The sequence below is a fragment of the Phytophthora ramorum genome, assembly GCF_020800215.1.
Source record: "Phytophthora ramorum isolate Pr-102 chromosome Unknown Phyram_PR-102_s0003, whole genome shotgun sequence".
NCBI lineage: Eukaryota > Oomycota > Peronosporomycetes > Peronosporales > Peronosporaceae > Phytophthora > Phytophthora ramorum.
Genome location: NW_027150649.1, coordinates 1,875,819 through 1,895,596, shown reverse-complemented (window position 1 = coordinate 1,895,596; position 19,778 = coordinate 1,875,819). Strand labels below are relative to the sequence as shown.

The 19,778-nt window shown below is 54.2% G+C and overlaps 9 protein-coding genes across 10 annotated transcripts; 4 read left to right on the top strand and 5 right to left on the bottom strand.

Moving 5' to 3' along the window:
• Positions 1-196: 196 nt before the first annotated feature.
• On the bottom strand, positions 197-1,973 carry KRP23_3778 (Homologous recombination OB-fold protein; the record flags this gene model as incomplete). The annotated part of the gene is made up of 7 exons (XM_067888676.1): positions 197-467; positions 556-1,226; positions 1,295-1,354; positions 1,423-1,502; positions 1,571-1,719; positions 1,777-1,861; positions 1,922-1,973. The coding sequence occupies 7 exons, from the start codon at positions 1,971-1,973 to the stop codon at positions 197-199; spliced, it is 1,368 nt and encodes a 455-aa protein (XP_067747895.1).
• Positions 1,974-2,579: 606 nt separating this feature from the next.
• Positions 2,580-4,812, top strand: KRP23_3777 (uncharacterized protein; the record flags this gene model as incomplete). Its single annotated transcript, XM_067888675.1, has 6 exons — positions 2,580-2,640; positions 2,701-2,851; positions 2,927-2,997; positions 3,061-3,116; positions 3,200-4,547; positions 4,604-4,812. The coding sequence occupies 6 exons, from the start codon at positions 2,580-2,582 to the stop codon at positions 4,810-4,812; spliced, it is 1,896 nt and encodes a 631-aa protein (XP_067747894.1).
• Positions 4,813-5,546: 734 nt separating this feature from the next.
• On the bottom strand, positions 5,547-7,808 carry KRP23_3776 (uncharacterized protein; the record flags this gene model as incomplete). 2 transcript variants are annotated; one of them, XM_067888671.1, is made up of 1 exon in its annotated part: positions 5,547-7,808. In XM_067888671.1, one exon carries the CDS (start codon positions 7,806-7,808, stop codon positions 5,547-5,549), a length of 2,262 nt encoding a protein of 753 aa, XP_067747892.1. The 2 variants fall into 2 exon arrangements, with proteins under 2 accessions (XP_067747892.1, XP_067747893.1); XM_067888672.1 differs by having other exon boundaries at positions 5,547-7,421.
• Positions 7,809-8,043: 235 nt separating this feature from the next.
• KRP23_3775 (putative cytosolic iron-sulfur protein assembly protein CIAO1) lies at positions 8,044-9,225 on the top strand (the record flags this gene model as incomplete). Its single annotated transcript, XM_067888670.1, has 3 exons — positions 8,044-8,273; positions 8,347-8,844; positions 8,907-9,225. 3 exons carry the CDS (start codon positions 8,044-8,046, stop codon positions 9,223-9,225), a joined length of 1,047 nt encoding a protein of 348 aa, XP_067747891.1.
• A 26-nt stretch (positions 9,226-9,251) lies between these two features.
• Positions 9,252-10,555, bottom strand: KRP23_3774 (uncharacterized protein; the record flags this gene model as incomplete). Its single annotated transcript, XM_067888669.1, has 4 exons — positions 9,252-9,267; positions 9,407-9,512; positions 9,569-10,382; positions 10,472-10,555. The coding sequence occupies 4 exons, from the start codon at positions 10,553-10,555 to the stop codon at positions 9,252-9,254; spliced, it is 1,020 nt and encodes a 339-aa protein (XP_067747890.1).
• A 385-nt stretch (positions 10,556-10,940) lies between these two features.
• KRP23_3773 (uncharacterized protein) lies at positions 10,941-12,536 on the top strand (the record flags this gene model as incomplete). The annotated part of the gene is made up of 4 exons (XM_067888668.1): positions 10,941-11,115; positions 11,254-11,783; positions 11,859-12,018; positions 12,103-12,536. 4 exons carry the CDS (start codon positions 10,941-10,943, stop codon positions 12,534-12,536), a joined length of 1,299 nt encoding a protein of 432 aa, XP_067747889.1.
• Positions 12,537-12,810: 274 nt separating this feature from the next.
• KRP23_3772 (GDP-mannose transporter) lies at positions 12,811-13,927 on the bottom strand (the record flags this gene model as incomplete). The annotated part of the gene is made up of 2 exons (XM_067888667.1): positions 12,811-13,016; positions 13,117-13,927. 2 exons carry the CDS (start codon positions 13,925-13,927, stop codon positions 12,811-12,813), a joined length of 1,017 nt encoding a protein of 338 aa, XP_067747888.1.
• Positions 13,928-14,087: 160 nt separating this feature from the next.
• Positions 14,088-17,012, top strand: KRP23_3771 (uncharacterized protein; the record flags this gene model as incomplete). Its single annotated transcript, XM_067888666.1, has 7 exons — positions 14,088-14,730; positions 15,148-15,230; positions 15,302-15,718; positions 15,797-15,949; positions 16,032-16,193; positions 16,274-16,839; positions 16,910-17,012. The coding sequence occupies 7 exons, from the start codon at positions 14,088-14,090 to the stop codon at positions 17,010-17,012; spliced, it is 2,127 nt and encodes a 708-aa protein (XP_067747887.1).
• Positions 17,013-17,330: 318 nt separating this feature from the next.
• Positions 17,331-19,711, bottom strand: KRP23_3770 (uncharacterized protein; the record flags this gene model as incomplete). Its single annotated transcript, XM_067888665.1, has 8 exons — positions 17,331-17,459; positions 17,530-17,767; positions 17,845-19,058; positions 19,122-19,190; positions 19,255-19,346; positions 19,418-19,502; positions 19,567-19,619; positions 19,687-19,711. 8 exons carry the CDS (start codon positions 19,709-19,711, stop codon positions 17,331-17,333), a joined length of 1,905 nt encoding a protein of 634 aa, XP_067747886.1.
• Between the last annotated feature and the right edge of the window lie 67 nt (positions 19,712-19,778).

Here is a 19,778-nt window from a genome sequence, read left to right as displayed (position 1 = left end):
CGACAGTGATGCCGTCGCTTTCTTTCGCTTCGTTTCAATTGTCCGATACCGAATTCAGGAAGTGGAAACACTCTGAAGTAATGGCAACGGTAATGATGGGGCTTTGTCCATGTTGTTGTTGGTAGTAGAGAGAGGTTCCCAAACGAAATCCATCGATCGATTTGACAGGGGGGGGCATTTGCGATGTCACCCAACTTTACCAGTCATCATCTTCTTCGTCTTCTTCGTTTAAAGGGGTTGTTTTGCTCTCTCCGGTCAATGATGGACTAGTTGATTGCGATTGAGGCTGTAATGAGGGACTTCTTTGAGTGAGCTCCGTCACATCGCAATTGTCGGAGTTTCGAGGGAAAGACGGCGGGTCGAACATTGTTCCTGGTGCGAATCTCACGCTGACCGATTTCTTTGTCTTCCCAATGGTTAGCGATGCCTCTTGGTTATTTGTTCGATCGGATGGTGTAGAAGATGGTCTATACGTGCAGCAAGTATATGAGCATCTCATCCTAGAACTATGCATGATCGATGGGCCAAGTCCACGATATTGCCATCCAAACATACCTGTTCCGCGCATTTTGCTTTGTAATCAAGCTAGCGAGACGTGAGCTAGCGTCCAGAAAACCTCGACGCTCTTGTGTGCGGCTTGAATCCGCGGCGGATTCGTCATTGGTTCCATCGGCCGTCTTTTTGAGCAATTTACTCCACTGCCACTTCCCGAGCCCACTTTCTTCGTTGTGACCGTTGCTCCGTGCAGTACCCTTCCCACGCTTGCCCTTCTTCTTGGTTGTGGTTGTTGCCACGGGGTCCGCTCGCACAGGCGGGTTTCGATGGATCACTTGCCGCTGCGAGAGGAACGTCAGCTCAGCCGAGGTATCACGGACGGTGCTGTGCTGGAGCAATTGGCGCGCTGCTTGCTCGCTCCTAGAAGCTTGGTTGTCATCGTAGTCGTCATTGTCACTCTCGTGTTGGGCGTCGATTTCCTTGTCTTTGTTGAAAATCTCCACTGGGTTTTCGCTAGTTGAAGCAATCGACTGCTCCTTCGTAATAAATACGCGCTGGACGTTACGCGGCGTAATGTTTAGGTAGCTATTTCGCCTACCTGTCACGGGTGCGTCGGTGGGTGTGAATATCGATACCTTGTACAGCAAAACGCCGACTCCAGTCACGAGCGCTGGTCCGAGCTGCTCGACGAGTTCGCGGTGGAAGTATCCCTCGATTTCGCCTGTTGGGTCCTTCAGAGTCACAATAGCAATAAGTACGTTGCCTCGCCTTCCCTTCGTTATGTAAACCTTCAGCGTACATGTAAAATAGCCACGATCTCCTCGTCAACGTAGCGCACAGACTTGATCAGCACCAGAAGCTGTCCTCAACAAAGCAGAATATCAATTCCTTTGTCTGCAATCAAACTAAACTACACACCAACTTGACCTGCGGGACCTTGGCGAGTGCTTCATCGTCCTCCACAATATTTTGGATCGTGCACTTCAAGCTGCCAATCTTGATGTCGCCTGCCAGTCCACACAACTTTTAATGACACCCACAGCGGTAAATTACTCGTCAGCCTTCCAAAACCCACCGTAGAGTTTTCCTGGCGTGGTAGCCATGCCCAGGTACTGGCACATGTCCACCCACGGTCCTTGGTCAAACACCGTCGCGATACTCACTGAGTATCGGCCCGAGGTGGCACTTGCAATTCGACTGACATCGCCCTGGGAGTTGTCCAGCCTGCCATCATTCCAGCCAGTCAGCACTTTACGCCTCACCAAATGGCACTCCACTCACTGGTCCGCGCGCTTCTTCATGACGTCCTGCAGCGGACCCGGCACATGGCGCATCCACTTGAGAATGCTCTGCTGCGACCCTAAGTCTGTCCCTTGCACTTAGTCATACAATGTAAAGTACTAGAGATTGGTAACACACTGCGCACCGTCGTCGTCTCCATTCCGCCGCCGCTTGCCTTCGCTCTCGCTGCCACTCATGATGCGAAATGGCGCCTCTTATTAAAAGGCCGCATACAAAACCCTAATGAAAGATTGTGTACAACAACATCGCTCGATGACTTTGATGGAAAACGATATTCTCAAAGTGAAGAGTTCAAAGCCGTGGCACCTTTGTAGCATGTAGCCGGTTGAAGTATTCATCACACAAAGAAGAAGACCAGCTCACGTCGTCTGAAGTGGTGGGTGGAGGATACGGTCGTGGATAAACCGGTGGAGTACTCCGAGTTTATGATCACGGGCTCGAGAAACTGGAGTCACGAGGCGCTGGACGGCACGAGCGTCAAGATGATAATGGTCTTGAGGGGGAAGCCAGTATCGGATAGGGCATGTGTAAATATTGTAGTGTTGGATCAGGTGGGCTGCTAATGCTGAAGGTTCGCGGACCGGACAGAGAGCCCTTGAATGATCTGTGAGCTTCGCTCGCATGTGGAGCCATGGGCATCCTGAAGACGCACCGCCTGCTCATCGAAGGGACGAACGAAGAGAGAAAAGTTTGCGTTAAATTACATGCCCCATTCGTAGTTTTCTGGGGCTGCAACTGCAACTTTACCACCGTCCTTTCGTACCATTTTCAGTTTCGCAGCAATGGGCACGTCGATATCCAAGGCTTCGCCGCTGGCGCAGACGTTCGAGCGCATGGAAACATGTGAGTGCACTGTGTGCTGGTAACGTGCTGGATCTAATGAAAATCAATGCGGCTTGCTAGGGGATCTCAAGTCCTCGCGACGTTTGCTGCAGGACTACAAGGACAAAGATCTGGATTTTGGATTGGACGCTCAGGGACTTGCGGAGCTGCTTGGCGGCGATAAGGGTTGGGCGGAGAGTATCATTGATGCCTTTCGAAGCTCCACTGGAATGTACGTTGATTCAGCTGCACTGTCGGCGTTATGGTTTTGTTGCACTTGGCTGATGCGGGTGCACGAATGTCATAGAATTAATGCGCTGGCATTCATATGTGGAGCCTGCCTTGTGAGCTCCGGACCGGCGCTAGAGAAGGCTGGAAGTAGGATTTGTTTGGGCTGTGTGACTTGAAGGGGCAATTCCTGATGCGTGAGTGATGCTGTAGTGATCTTTGAAGCGCTAGACTTCGATGGAACAGAGCAGATCTCCATGGACGAAATGGTATCGCGTTAGCTGCTCCGATCGCTATGCGCTGCTCTTCATTGCTGTTGTTAACATCTTTAATATCTCGTCTTGCTTGCTAGACGATCGCTTTCTTGTGCTGTGCACGTGGCTTTTGCGTGATGTCAGGCATCGGTACCATCCCCTCCGATGAAGAACTGGAGGCCATCACACTCCAGGCTTACCGCGACTTGAACAAAGGATCAACCCAGAGTATCACCAAGTCGGAATTCACCAAATGGATAATGGAATTTGCGAGTGGGACGGGGGCACCTCCTACACGAGAGGTGTCACTTCAAAATGCACTTGAGCAGTTTAGAGTGGTTCCGCTGGCTGCCAACACCGAGAATACAACAGACAACAACGCCTACAATCCTGCTCAGGAGAGTAGTGAAGAAACTGATGCTTTGGATTACAACGAAGTTGTGCCAGCAGACGAGCTTCATGCAGATGAACGACTACCGCAGGGAGAAGCTGGAGTGCACAGTGAAAATGCAAGTGAATGGACTGTTGAACAAGAGCACGAATGTACGGGCCAACCAATCGACCTTCCCGAGCCAATTGAGCCCGAGTACGTCCCCGCCGACGCTGACGAACAATTTCTGAGTGGAGATGAGGTGATTTTCGACGCTCACGAGGAGTCCGCTCACGAAGAAGCAGAGACGAGCGAAAGCGCGCCAACCGACGAAAATTACGAGGCACACTTGCAAACAGAGAGTGGAGACCAAGGGAGCGAAGCCCAAGAAGCCACGCCAGCAGGCGAACCAGTTGTATCTGACGCGGATGAAGTGGGCCTCGAGGCTCAATATTACCCAGACGACGCTGCGAACACCGAAAGCAACTTCCCTACAGTAGCAGAGGCGGGTGGGCCACCACACGAATCTGAATGGCTTGCAAACGAGGCACACGAACACAGTGCTTCAGACCAAGAACACAGTATTGAAATAGCAACAACATTGGTTGCAGAGGCTGCCGACGTCGATGTCCTGCACGACGATGAAGGTAACCTTGAAACGCAGCCTATTGAACAAAGTGCAGGACTCGAAGAATTGGTAGCGGAGAGTCCTCTAGAACCGACAACTGCCGGTGAACCGGATGACGACGATCTTGTGTATGAGCAAGATGAATTCGCTGAGGAGACGCCTCGCCTGGGCATTGAAGCTGGCACAGTGGACGTTTATCCAGTTGGCGAAAATGCCGAAGTTGTCCAATCTAGGGAAAACGCAGAGCAAAGTTCTCCGATTGAACCTGCAGCCGAAGTTCCGGAACCAACGTCTATCGAAGTACAAGCTGACGTCGCCACAGGTCAAGAAGTAGCCGAGCAAGAAGTTGAGCAGATTGGCAAAGAGCCCGTTGGAAGTTTGATGCCTGAAGCAACACAAGACCAAGAGCCTCTCGATGCTGTGCTTACTCCTGAAGATGTAGACGCAGGTAAGAGATAGCCATTATTTTTTCTTGCCATTGCAGAACTAACCATACAATCTTAGAAACAGGAACCTTGACCGAGGAGAGCGCTGTGGCCGCTGACACTGTGAAGGCATCTGCTCCAGCAGACGTCAACGCGTACGACACTTTTAACTTCGAGAGCCCAAGGTTTGATGGAAGCAGTGGCCTTCCTCCCCCTGAACCACAAGAGCTGCTGGATGGTAGCGTCGTTGCTGCTGCTGAAAATGGCAATCACCTTGAAGACGAGTAATCATCACAACGCGAAAAGAAAGAGGTGTGAACAGGACAACAAAGGCGACGTGTAGTTCTTGCTATTCGTGTTGGGTTTATACAGGCAACTGGAACTTCCAGGCTCCGGCGGACGCCTTCGTCCTAGCAATTCTGCTCGGCGCAGACATCAATTCGTACAGAGTCAACTTGAAGCTTTAGTGAATTGATTGTCGGGTGGATCGGTCATCAATTTCTTCGGAGGTCACATTCCTTTCACAGTTGCAATTGGTAGTGGACTGCAGCTGAACCGATGACGACAATCTTGTGTATGAGTAAGATGAGTTCGCACAGGAGACAACGCGCGCCTGGGTGCGGGAGCTGCTCTCCTCCGATATTGAAACTGGCAGTAGAAGTTCCGGAGCCAGCGTCTACCGCAGTAGAAACTGACAGCACCACCGGCCACGAAGTGACCGAGCACGAAGTTGTAAAGAATACAGGCGCCCTTGGCTGACGTGTCCGCTATGACAGGGACGCATTTGCCCCAGAAGGCCTCAAGTCCAAGGTTTAACGGAAGCTCCCTCTGAACCACAAGAGCTGCCGATGCTCCGCTAAGCAGCGCAAAAAAAGATGTGAACAGACCGACAAAGCCTACGTGTTTTTTCAAATATATGAAGGTGGGTGTCTCGGATTAGCTTTCCTGACAAAAGGGTCCCAACGGGGGTTAAAGAACGTCATATTCTTCTTGATCAACCACGTTGGAGTGACTACTGCAACTTAGGCCAACGAACCAATGAGATACGATTCACCGTCGTCGCTGCTATCATCGTCTCCGTCGTCGTCGCCATCGTCACTGCTATCATCGTCGTCGTCATCATCGTCGTTGTCGTCGCTCGAGTCGTCATTGGTATCATCATCGAACGAGTGGTGGCCGATTTCGGACCCTACATCTTCAACATCTACTTCTTGCACATTTTCCACAGGCTCCACGGCATTGCCAGGGGTAGATGCAGCCTTGAGGATGGCAGGGTTCTTAGATCCCTCCTTGGCAGCTTCTTGCTGTGTCATGAGTGCAAACGGAGGGCGCCGCAGACACCGCCGTTTGTTGAACCATCGCCTTAGTTGTGTCATGTTCACATCCACCGTTTGCTTCTCCATATCACGCAGCGGAGGCGTGTTCAACTGCACCAGGTAGTTCTCCATCTCTTCCTGTGACGGCTTGTACTTTTGTTGGAACCAAGCTTCCAGCGCCGTCAGCTGGTCCATGGAGAACTTCATTGGGCGCAAGACGCGTCCCTTTTTCTCCTTCGCGCGCGGCTTCGCTGGGCGTGCAGCTGGCTTTGCTTTCTTCTTAACCGGCTCTCCGGACAACAACAGGGAAGAATCGGCCTCCAATATCGCACTGGCATGCTCCAACGCGCTCATCGATGCGTGCTCCGCCTTCACACTCGTTCTTCCTCGCGCGCTCGACGCTGAGCTTAGTGCTGGGCTTGCCGGTGCGGACAGTGGAACATCATCGTCAACATATTCGTCAATAACGGTGCGGCGGTTCATACCCAAGTTCTCCAGGAGTGCGACCGTGGCCTTACGGAGCAGTGTCGGCTTCGTGTAAGCTTTCAAAATCTGCTTAAGGTCCGCCACCAGGCCGGATTGAATGCGCACATCAGGTTCAACCTTCATAGCACGCAACAGATCGATCACCTGCTGCAATCCATTCGTGACGACTGTCGTCTTGGGCTGCTCCAGCAGGCTGCGCAACCGGCTTTGCAGAGCCATCACTTCCAGGACAGTGGCGTGCTTCACCATAGAAATATCATCCAGGTCAGAGTCCTGCGTGCGTTGCCTCTTACCGCGTCCGTTGGCGCTACTTCCTGGGAGTTCGGCAGCCGTCGGCACCGAGTACGACGCCGCGATGTAGGACCGGATACTGTTTGGTCGCGTGAACGAATTCACGGCCGCATCGAACAAATAGCTCTGTGCCCGCACACGGTCCACCTCCTTCACCAGCTCATTGGGGTCCACCGCAGCACGCAGCTGAGCGATGCGCTGCTCCAACCGCAGGTCGATCTCCTCCTCGGCAGCTTGGGAGTCGTGCCCCGCTTCCACAGCCAACTTGACATAGCGCATCCGCTCACGGAAGCGGCGGCGCTTGAACCAGTCACGCACATGGTTCAGCGAGAGTCCGCCCACCTGGAACGGGTTGGCGTACGGCCGGTAGTTCAGAATCGTGCGCATCAGGGTCAGCTCGTCGAGTAACGGACGCGGGTACGCGTAGTACCATTCCTGCAGCTTCTGCACCTGCAGGGGCATGTACAGCCTTCCAAAGGCCGACGACGAGCGGCCGCGCTCCTGTGCGATGGCAGTGGCCGTGGCAGCCGCCGCGCTGGCCTGCACCGCCCCCTCGAGCGCCTGGAACGTGCCGTTCTGCAACGACACTTTGGACACGAGGTTGGCCTCTCCCTGCATGCTGGTGGCTTGGATGAGCTCGGCCATCTCTCGGAGCCGGACCATTGCGGCCTCCATCTTGGCCAGCGCGCGGTCCGTCTGGTCCTCCGTGGCGTCGTCCACCTTGGGCACCATCTGCTTCTGGGCCGCTGGGTCCGCCGCGGCCGCGGGAGCCTCCACCGGGTTCCGCAGTGGCAGCATCGCCATGGCCTGGCCGCACGAGCAGCCGCCGCCCGGCTGTCCGGCCCGCGGGCCCGAGCGTTGACGGGCCTCGGCGCGGGTCTCGGCCAGGCTCTTGATCTCCAACAGCAGCCCGTCGCAGCCCGTGAGCAGCTGCGATGTCTTGGCCGTGATGCTCTTGTTGTACGTCTTGCCGGCGTCCAGTGACTCGCGCACGAGCTTGGCCACGAGCTCCACGGCCGGGTTCAGGTCCACGTCCTGCCAGGCCGCATGCTCCAGCTGCTCATCTTCCGAGTCCTCGTTGTCGCTCACGCCCTCGGCCGGCTCGGGCTGGCGCGCGTAGGCGCTGGCCGCTTGGAGCGCTGCCTTCGTGGGCACCTCCTTGCAGATGAAGTCCATCTTCATGGCGCTCATGGTCTCGCTCGCCCCGGGCCCTTCCACGCAAAACGTCTCGTCGGCCAGTTAGTGACTGAGGCTGCTTCCAGGCGGGTGTTGCGCGTATTTGCAACTAGATATGTTTTCAGAGGTCGTATCGCACCTCATTTGCACTGTACCTTTACAGTCAGGGGTTTCGATTTGGTTAGGATATACGCTGTTGAAAGCTTTTGACGTGGACCACACCGCGTAAGTGTAACCCTGTAGTACCCCCATGTTGAGTGATGGACAGTTTTCGACGATGGATCAGCTGGAGCAGGTGTGCGCGCTGGACGGCCACAGCGAGCGCGCTTGGCACGTGTCGTGGCGCTTCGACGGAAAGCTGTTGGCGTCCTGTAGCGGTGACCGTACGATTCGCCTCTGGGCAGCCAGCGGCAGCGGCGTCTGGGAGTGCGTGGGCATTCTCGAGGACGCGCAGGGCCGGACGATTCGAGCCTGCGAGTGGTAGACGCCTGCTGTCGGCCTGAACTGTACTGTATCTGGCGGCTAATTTCTGTGCCTTCTGCTGCCACTGCAGGTCACCGGATGGACGCTACCTGGCGTCCGTGAGCTTCGACGCCACCACCGTCATCTGGGAGAAGCAGGGTAGCTCGTACGAGGTCATCTCGAGCCTGGAGGGCCACGAGAGCGAGGTCAAGAGCGTGGCCTGGAGCCCGTCGGGGGCCTACTTGGCCACGTGCAGCCGCGACAAGAGCGTGTGGATCTGGGAGGCCGACGCTGATACGGACTTCGAGTGCATCTCGGTGCTGCACGGCCACACGCAGGACGTCAAGTTCGTGGCCTGGCACCCGACCGAGGACCTCCTCGTGTCCGCCAGCTACGACGACACGGTTCGCCTCTGGGCCGAGAATGATGACGACTGGTACTGCAAGGAGACGCTGACAGGCCACACGTCGACGGTGTGGGGGGTGGCGTTGAGTCCGCAGGGTACGCAGATGGCGTCCGTGTCCGATGACACAAACGTGATCGTCTGGCAGCAAGACCCCAGCAACAAGGAGGTGAACGAGGACGGAAGGTGGGTAGCCACAGTATTGTTAACTCCTGTATTGCATTGCTGACGATTGCTTACCTTTACAGCCCCAAGCTGTGGAAGCAAGCGTCCACGCTCTCGGACTGCCACGAACGCACAATCTTCAGCGTGGACTGGTCCAAGCAGGGCGACTTCTTGGTAACCGGCGCTGCCGACAATGCGATCCGCGTGTTCCAGGGCCACCCGGCAGGCACGCCCTCTTCCTTCAGCCTAGCAGTCTACCAGAAGCAGGCACATGCGAGCGACATCAACTGCGTGAGGTGGAACCCGCAGCCCCTGGAGGAGGGCGGCAACAAGACGCTGCTGCTCGCATCTGCCGGAGACGACGCGCTCGTACGCATCTGGAAGTTCCAGTTGCCTGCATAAAAGGAAAGCCAAAACCAACAGCAAGACTACGTCTTTGTTCTCCTGTTCACACCTACCGGTACTGGTATTTGCTTTTCTCGTTGCGGGGGCATCACTTATCCCATTTTCAGCAGCAGCAACGACGCTATCATCCAGCAGCTCTTGTGGTTCAGGGGGAGGAAGGCCACTGCTTCCATCAAACCTTGGGCTCTCGAAGTTAAAAGTGTCATACGCGTTGACGTCTGCTGGAGCAGATGCCTTCGCAGTGTCAGCGGCCACAGCGCGCTCCTCGGTCAAGGTTCCTGTTTCTAAGATTGTATGGTTAGTTCTGCAATGGCAAGAAAAAATAATGGCTATCTCTTACCTACGTCTACATCTTCAGGAGTAAGCACAGCATCGAGAGGCTCTTGGTCTTGTGTTGCTTCAGGCATCAAACTTCCAACGGGCTCTTTGCCAATCTGCTCAACTTCTTGCTCGGCTACTTCTTGACCTGTGGCGACGTCAGCTTGTACTTCGATAGACGTTGGTTCCGGAACTTCGGCTGCAGGTTCAATCGGAGAACTTTGCTCTGCGTTTTCCCTAGATTGGACAACTTCGGCATTTTCGCCAACTGGATAAACGTCCACTGTGCCAGCTTCAATGCCCAGGCGAGGCGTCTCCTCAGCGAATTCATCTTGCTCATACACAAGATCGTCGTCATCCGGTTCACCGGCAGTTGTCGGTTCTAGAGGACTCTCCGCTACCAATTCTTCGAGTCCTGCACTTTGTTCAATAGGCTGCGTTTCAAGGTTACCTTCATCGTCGTGCAGGACATCGACGTCGGCAGCCTCTGCAACCAATGTTGTTGCTATTTCAATACTGTGTTCTTGGTCTGAAGCACTGTGTTCGTGTGCCTCGTTTGCAAGCCATTCAGATTCGTGTGGTGGCCCACCCGCCTCTGCTACTGTAGGGAAGTTGCTTTCGATGTTCGCAGCGTCGTCTGGGTAATATTGAGCCTCGAGGCCCACTTCATCCGCGTCAGATACAACTGGTTCGCCTGCTGGCGTGGCTTCTTGGGCTTCGCTCCCTTGGTCTCCACTCTCTGTTTGCAAGTGTGCCTCGTAATTTTCGTCGGTTGGCGCGCTTTTGCTCGTCTCTGCTTCTTCGTGAGCGGACTCCTCGTGAGCGTCGAAAATCACCTCATCTCCACTCAGAAATTGTTCGTCAGCGTCGGCGGGGACGTACTCGGGCTCAATTGGCTCGGGAAGGTCGATTGGTTGGCCCGTACATTCGTGCTCTTGTTCAACAGTCCATTCACTTGCATTTTCACTGTGCACTCCAGCTTCTCCCTGCGGTAGTCGTTCATCTGCATGAAGCTCGTCTGCTGGCACAACTTCGTTGTGATCGGCTCGTGCTTTAGAAAAAGACAAATTAATGAGTGTTTTTCACAAACTTTGTGTATCACATAATTTGTGATACAGACTAGCGTATACGATTTGTGCTTCACAAATTCTGTGAAGCACAAAGCGAACATTTGTCACTGATTGTGCAAACCAGACGGAGTAGTCGGTGCTTTACAGAACACAAATTAATGAATTTGTGCATGCGCATTCATTTTTTGTGATCACAAAATCTGCGAAGCACAGACTTAGGAATACAACATTTGTGCGTCACAGTCACATAATTTGTAGCTTTGTGTCGAATCGAGAGAAGCACACACCGAACGACTTCGTTAGTCTTGCAGTACCGGTAACGCTATGGCGACGGAGGCGGTGGAGCCGGAGGAGCTGCAGGGGGAGCCGCGCTGGTCCAGTATTCGCTACGCGCCTCACCCGCATCCTGCGCAGTGGTCACGCGCTACAGACGAGAAGTTGGTGCTGCTGGTGACGCAGTCAACGGCCAGCGGGGAGCGCTTTCCGGTCGGTGTTAATTGTACGTATAGCAGTTAATGTCACACTGTGTCCGCTGTTCCCACTGCGCTCAGTAGGTTATGCTGTAGCTAGTTATGTAGCCGAGTGTTTGGCGGTTCTAATGCGCGTTTTGCGGGTGGAATTGGACGGATATTGGCAGGGCTGGAGGTCTCGAGAGTGGTGCGACGTTCGCCCGTGGACTGTGTGAAGCGCTACGCGTTTTTACACGATGCTAGGGAACGGTTCGAAGCACTAGAAGGAGAACAGCAAGTGGAGGTGAAGACCGAGGAGGAGGAGCTGGAAGGCGCCCTGCTGGACAGCGAGGACGAGTATCTAGACCAGCAGTCGCTCAGCGACTTCGCGACGCCCGTGTCCTCGCCCAAACTGCCGTCGCTGGACACCTCTGGAGAGTACGTGAGGAGCGGGCCCGCATCTCCTGGTTCGCCACCGCCGTTTGCAGTGGCTCGACCTGCTGCGAGACAGGCTGGCGGAGCTGCAGGAAGTCCGTTCCGATGGGAGAGTTTGGTGAACGACCCTAATTATACAGCACCAGTGCTGAACTCGCCCCCAAGTCTGCGCCACAAGCAGAGTTTTCAAGGTCGATTTGGGCTGGAAGATGACGAAGCCAAAGTGTCGTCTTCTACGTTGTCACCGAGGCTGTCACCCCGAGGGACCATGTCGCCTACACAGGTACTGTGCTCCTGCTGGTGTTAAATGGTCCTTGTTGCTGGTTGTCATTGGCATGCTTGGTTTATCTGCGTGCAGGCCCAGCTTGGTGAAATGGGTGCCGACCCGAACTATTCGGCCACAGTTCTAACGCACGCCTTCAAAGGTCTGAAACTGGGGGCCATGCCTCTCGGCTCTCCACCTTTGGGCTCACCTCTTATCGGTTCTCCTCGCCTAAGCCGGAAAATTTCCAACTCAGGTGAGGGTCGTGGCAAATGTAGTATTGAAGTGTAAGATTGCAGCACTCTGATCGTATGGATTTCTGCACTTTTGTTATTTGCAGAGTATCCTTTCTTGAAGGAAGAAGACATGTCTGCTCGTCAGTCCGCTGCAAGCAGTGCAAGCAGCAGCTTCCGTGGGTTCGGCGGTGCAGAGTCCCGAGCCACTGCAGCGCCATTTTTGGATGATGCCTACGGGGCGGGTGATGCAGGCGATCTGCAACGTCAGATGAACGCGCACTTGATGCGCATGTCCGCCATGTCCACCATGTCGTCCTTCCACGGTGACAACCCGTTCTCAGGCTCCGTGACGCAGTCGGCGCTCGAAGACGCCTTCCTCGATATGGCCGGTTCGCGTCTGGATGCTTCAAATGTGTTGCTAAGCAGCCGCATGTCGGTGGCACCTGGTGCTCAGTCACAACTACGTCTAGAGCAGATTCAGGCCCTCGAACACGAGCGTCAGCGCGCGCAAGAAGCTGCCACGAAGCAGCAGGAGTGAGCATCAATGGAGTATTTATCTTTTTTGACCAGCAAAGCAAGTGATGAAGCTGTACATCCGTAAAGAGCTTTCGCAATGGTGGTAACCAGAGCACACGCAACGAAGAAATGCCTTCCAATACATTGTGTCTCTTCATATTCATGCAAAGCGCTGCAGTACAAAGACACACAAAGCAAAAAATGCATTCCAACACTTACTTTCAAGTGAAGAAGTTGGCACAGATTAATCAGCCGTCTCTCCAGTGCCATGTCTGGTCCCCATTGGGCCGGTAGATCTATGCCTTGGCATCGTGCGTGGTCTGCGGAAGCGCCTCCTGTGCAGCTTTCTGCTTCTTGGCCGCCTCGCCCTCTTTGAACTTGGCATACCCGTACAGAATACCACCAACCATGCCGAACGTGACGTAGATAGCCGTGTCGGGCTTGAGCGGCTCTCCGAGCAACAGCACGCCGATGAACGTGGTGGGGATCTTGTTCAAACCGCCTTCAACAAACAAGAAAATGTCAGTATACCACCCAAAGTCAAGCTCATCAAGAGATGGAGGCTGAGTAGCTCGAGGAAGAGCTGGAAGGCCGCAAAATACCTATCGTGGCGTACGTTGTAGCCGATGTCATGCTAACACACCAGAACGACGCCAGGTTGAGGCCGACGCCCAGAACGCCGCTGATGAAGAGCAGCATGGTGAAGTTGAAGTTGCCGAGCAGCGGGTTGCTCCAGACGGTGAAGGCCTCGCCGTTGAGCACAAGCGGTGGCGCGAGCAGTGGCAGCGAGATGAGGTTGTTGTAGAAAGCCATGCCGAACTTGGAGATCTTGAGCGACGAGCGCGACGTGGCGTAGCGCATGTACAGCACGTAGCCGGCGGTGGCGGCGCAGTTGAGGAACATCCAGAAGTAGCCCGAGAGCGTCGAGGGCGTGGCCTTGCCACCCACGTCGCTGTACGAGGACATGACAGCGCCCATGAGCATGATGCCGAGACTCACAAGCACGAGGCCCCCCACGCGCTCGCCGAAGAAGCGCCACTCGCCGAAGACGATGATGATGTTGGTCACGTTCTTGAACACGGTCACGATGTGGATGGGCAACCCCGCGGTGGCCTGCATGCCCGTGTAGAGCATGGCCACGAAGAAGAAGGTGACGGGTGCCCACTTGCGCGCGATCTTGGCGTCGTACGGGTCGTACGAGACGATCTTCTGCAGCTTGGCCAGCTCCAGCACGAGCACGGCCACGGCGGCCTGCACAGCGACCACGAAGAACTTCTCGTCGAAGCCGTAGTACTTCTTGCCCAGCAGGTAGCGGTTCGTGAGCACCATCACGTTCGACATGACGCTGTACACGAGGCACGACATGATGGAGAGCACCAGCGAGCCCGCGACGGCATGGCCTTTGGCTGGCATAATGGCTTTGAGTTTTCAGGGGGTGGGGCTGCGTAGCCAAAGAGACTCTGGAAATCTGAACCAAGGGGAGCAAGCCACGTTGTAACGGCTCTAAGTGGTGTACACCACTTCAATGTAGCCATGCCCCGAAAGGGCGCGGTTGGACCATTTTGGAGATACGATGCAGCAGCAGATGCTGTTCGTGCGGCCGAGCCCAGGCAGCAGCCCCGCGGGGTGGGCTGGCAGCGACGGCAGCTCGCCACGACGCGTGAAGTTTGCGGTGCAGAGCGCGCCGCCCTCGCCGGTTGTGTACCGGCGAGGGCAGCGGAGCCAAGTGGAGGAGAGTCCGTATGCTGAGGATCTGGTTGAGGAAACTCGAGTGCAGCAGCGACGGCAACAACCTCGACGACAGCAGAAGGCACAGCGAAGTCCAGTAGCGGCAAGACCGACAGCAGCTGTAAGGACACGGCGACCTGGCTGGGATGCCGACGTGAACCACGGGTCTACGCTCTTCGACGCGTCCCTCAAGAGGTTGCAGCTGTTCCAGCCGAGAGCGGGGGATCGTAAGAAGGAGGAGGAAAATGGCAAAGCGTCAGTGATTCCAAAGCGAGGGACAAGAGCGACGGCTTCGAAGAGAAATAAACCAGCTACGACTCGTACGCCCGTGCGGTATCGGTCGGGGCCGTCCAGCGTGTACGCACAGCAACGCCAGAATGTGACGCATTGGCCACAGCGCAGAACAAAGGATTTTGTGCGGCAGAACATTGAGCATTTAACGGGACGGCCTGCAGACGCACAATATGGACGAAGCGCTGCCCGCTCGGGTACTAAAGAGAGCGTTTTCGAGCGCCTGTCAGCGCCTCGAGTGAGCAAGGCACTGCTTCGGTCTCAAACGCTGTCATTCCAGGCAGAAAGCGAACAGAGCCCAGGCGTGGCACGATCCCCAAGCGCTTCATCGTTGTCCCTTCTTCAGTCAGCTATCGCTCAATCCCCTGTACTCACTATAGATCCCCCTGCACCGGATAAGCAAGATTCTTCTCGCTCAGCAACCCCGTCGCCGGGCGTACGAAGATCAGGTCGTGGGTGGTCCTCCCCATACTCATCACCGCAACGAACCCAGCAGTCTTTCTCGCCTCGCAACTCTCCAGCTCCCCGCTCAAGCTCTACAAATCGAAGTAGTGGCGGAGGTTCGCGTAGTCGGCGGTACGATAACTACCCAACACGTGTGTTCGGGGTGTTAGATCGGGATCATGAGCAGCGCATCGGAGTCAGTCAAATCCTCCAGGGGCTTCGACTCTTGGGTTTGCCAGCAACGCACAACCAGGTAAGCTCCTTTGTTAACATGACTTGCAAGCGGTCACTTAGTGTTGACAACTTGGTATGCGTGCTGTTTAGATCTCCGACTACGTCTACCTTATCCACGAAGGTCAGTACAACACGATCGACCTCGAGGAGTGGGAAATTTTGGTCGGCACTCTTGATGCTGCATCGCGTCCATCAAGTCACTCCCCACGCAACGCTTATACCAGTGCGATGCCGTCTCACTCACCATCTTCGAGCAGAATGTCAGGGAGTTCACCGTATAACCCCTTGCCATCCTCAAACTCACCATATCAAACGGGGGACCAGCTGGATAGCCCAACGCCTAAAAGGCGAGACCATGTGCCTGCTGCACCTCGCTCGGCTATTCGAACTAACCATGCATCATACGAGGAGAAGGAACACTACACAACCTCTGTCCAGCGGGAAGCGATTGTCTCCGCTGAGCACCAGCCAATTCCAGATGACGACCCCTACCTTGTGGAAATCCAGGTAACTGTTCTTGCACGTTCTGCACAATAGCATTGTTCGCCTTGTGACTGACACAAGTCCAATGCTATGTGGTCCTAGAATCGTATCGAGGGAATGTTTGAAAGAGCTCAAGCTACCGCAGCACTGCGCTGGTCTCCTGAACTTGGCAATAACCAGGCTGAAAACGACCCGGACGACTCTAAGTCAGATCGTATTTTGAAACGTGCAGCTACTGTGGTGTACAGCCTTCGGGTAAGATAGTGGTGAATAATTTCAAGCGAACCACGTGACTGACCCATCCGTGGTGGCTATGGTCTCAAAACAAATGGTATAGGCTTCCCTGTTCCCGCTGGTACATCAAGCCGAAGCTACACTACGAGAAATTCAGCAGCGACATGGCTCAAAGCTGTCACTCTTTCTGCCTCCGGGTGATATGGCTACGATAGCGCAAAACTCGGATATGCTCGCTTCAGCCATTTTGGACGACATCTTGCTGGTAAGGAAGGCACTGGGGCTGCAAGTCTCACCCGTTTTGTACCAATACCAAGCTAACTTGATCGATTCTACCTTGTAAAGGACACAGTGCAGTTGCTAAACAACGAAGACAGACAGCAGTCTTGCCGTCAGCTAGAGGCCAGCCATGCAGGTCAACTGGACGACATCATGGCCCGCATTCAAGAAATTGAACAGGCGGAGAACAGCATAATTCAGCAAGGGCTCGCGCTCAACTGCGAAACCCAAGGCGTAAAGTGCGATCTCCCAACAGCTTCATTTCAAGACCGTCCAACTCAAGTAACACCAAACGCAGACCCACTTGAGAACTCAAATCTACCAAACCTGACTCTACCACCGGAAGTGGTGATGAATATCAACGTACCCGACAGTCCGCTGATGTATCAGGAACCTCGAGATGCCGGCGCAGTCGGAAGTACAGCATTGGACGGATATGAATTCGTCTCGGATAGATCGAACAGCCCGTTGCGGCAGACGTCATTTACAAAGCACCCGGTGAGAACATCTATCTTGCAAGGCAAGCGACTCCAATCCATCGAGAGGAAGCAGCACAAATTTCTACAGCACCGTCGACTGGTAGAATCATCGCTTGCGGAGACCGGGATGGCTCAGTTTGCAGTCATTGAAATGTGCGTAGGATGTTGGTATGGCCATGGAATTTTGTGGTATTTAACTTCCGCCGTTGTGCTCTTGTTGCAGATTGGAGGAGATGCTGTTGGACGACCTGGTCGAGCAAACAGCCGCAGAATTGAACGACACAGTTCTGTCGATGTCTGACATGTTGATGACCAGTTTGCTTTGAATAAACTTGCTCCACACCTGTCGTAACGTTAGGTTCATTTGGCCGCACCGCAACTAGCACCAGGTATCACGTTCTGCCGCTGCTCCGTTCGTACAGGAATCTCGTGCCAACGGACTTCATCCTCGCAACTCTTTTGCTCCTGACGAATACCGACAACCAGATTATCCACCATGTCCTCGACGCACTGGAGTACATCTCGCGTCACTTGCTGGTCGAACATCGTGTCTCTCGCTAGTCTGGTGTGCACGTCTTCATATAAAAATGTTTCATGCGCACCTCCAGCGTGGCAAGCAAAGTTTGTGCGGTGCTTAGTAACAATCAAAACACGCCTGGCAAACATTTGCAAAGTGTCTCGTGCCTCGTCTTGGATCCGTACACGCGCACGATGGCATTCATAAACGAATATCCCGCGGTCGGCCAGCTGTAACATGGGTAAATCATCTGGCCCTGGTAAGCACCGCCATTTCCAGGCAAAGTCCATTGGAGTAAGCCAACCGTATCCGGCCAAGACTCTTACCAGCGATGAAATTACGTGGTCGTGTGGGGCTATTTGAGGGAGCACCTGCTCGACCCACTTCTCCATTGTGATGTCAAACCAGTACCAGAGCCCACCAGCCTTGCTTGTTGGACTTCGCTTTGCACGTTTCCGGCACAGACTCCACTCTAACAGTGAATAGCACGCACCCAGACGTTGCATTTCGTCAAAGGCACTCGTACTCTCAGCATTTGGTGCTAAGAAGTGAAAAATAATTGTCCTGAAACACAGGCAAATTTCCACAGCCGTGAGTCCTCAATAGCATTTCTGTAGTGTCAACACTTTTATCAGACGTACCCATCGCTGCCTAGTGTGCGTACCAGTTCCTTACGCTCTGTTGCGCGTAGCGATACTCCTGTGATTCGCTCCACAACTCCGCCAAAACATTGGACGGATATTCCACTTGTCCGAGTTGGGTCGACCCGCAGCATTTCGTCTTGAACGCTAAGGCGACGACACGAAGCAACCGCATAGACTCGATGAAGCAAGGACGCCAAGGAGCCTTTCCACTCCTGAGAGACATCCAGTAACTGCGGGGTCGCAGAACTTCGAGCTAAACCATTTCGATGACTCAGAGTATGATCTTCCTGAAGCGGGTTTGCCACCACAAAATTCCTAGAATTCCCCGAAATTTGATGCAGTGACTCGAGATACTGCGTCGTGAACATGCGAGCCTTTTTCGTTTGGCTAAACGCCCGCAAATTCCTCGAGCTCTGGATCCGGCTAATCTCTTCCAGCATTGTGCCGATTTCCACAGCAATATCCCCCGGGCAGGATGCCAATGCGAGCTTAAACTGTCGTGTGGCGTCAACAAAGTCCTCCAAACGCGCCAAAGCAACGCCCAAATTGAAATGCGCTTTCCAGCTCGACGAATCCAGCCGTAAACTATTGCGATAAGCCTTTGCAGCCTCATCGAGATGGTCAAACGCGAGATAGATGGACCCAGCGTCCAGATACAGCGTCGCGAGATTACTTCCTGGTGGGTCGAGCCAAATGATTTCCAGCAGCAGGTACAATGCGTTAGTGACATTCCCACGATCCTCCGACAGTATGAGCTTGTGTGCTTCACGCAGTGCCGAACGCCAAGTTTTTGGCGTGACCTGCTTCTCCTGGAAGCGCGTTGCGTAGCGATGCTCTTCTAATGTTTTGAGCTTGAACTTTTCGTTCGTAGTGTTAGATCCATCCTCTTGAATAACATCCTTTGCTATAGCTGACTGGTAGTGCGCTTGCTTTACCTCAAAGCCAGCAACAGACTTGGCAACAGAATACTTCGATGAAGCTACGGAATGTGTTGTTATACCTGAAGCAACCGAAAAAGTGCCATCGTCTGCGGCTGGTAAAGCGCCAAGCTGGCCCGGTTGAGCTCTGAGATCCAAGTCATCGATAACGAATTCCTGACTGACAACTAAAGAGTACGATAAGATCTCGACCAGCTCGATGCAGAGCTTCCAGCCGGAGGTGAACTCGCTGAATCTCTGCTGCACCCGCTCCACGTTACCCCTTGTCTGAAGCTTCTTAGCGCATGAGATCAGTTATCAGCAAGAAGCTCTATCGCACCGCTACAAACTACGAACCTGCTTGGTAAACCGTTGCAGTAGAACACTTTTACTCGCAATGGACTGAAGCAATTGCAGCAGCGTGTGCTGCACATGTCAAGTGAGTCAGTCGTGCTAGCCCCAACAGAAAGGACCAAACACGAAAACTTACCAGTTGATGAAGCGGGAGGTTAAATGCCGGACTACTATGGAGTCTGATAGCGCACAGAATTCGCAGTATCACAATCTTCAGCAGCCCAGAACCTGTCAACGAGATCAAAAACGTATGTGAGACGCACGCAGCCACACCGAAAAACACAGGAGCCAACCCGCACGTGAAGCTACGACCCGATGCTGCAGCGTCGGATGCAGACTCCAGATCTCCCACAGATGCGTGAGCAGAACTGCCAATGCCTTGTCCTGCTCCCCACGTACACCACATTCAGACAAATGACACAATTATCGAGATCTACAAATGACACACCTCGCGGCAGTGGAAGACGCTCCACAAGACGCTGTCAATGCGCGCAACGGGGTCTACAACAACAGCAAATAAGGTTCTAAGAGGGATATTCGATGCAAGTTGCTGCCACAACGCACTGACCGACGAAGGGGAAGGAGGCCGCCATTGTCGCGCTGGGTACAGAGGGTCGCAGGTTGAAGTGAATTTTAGGCACGTCACGGTCGGTCGCGGTA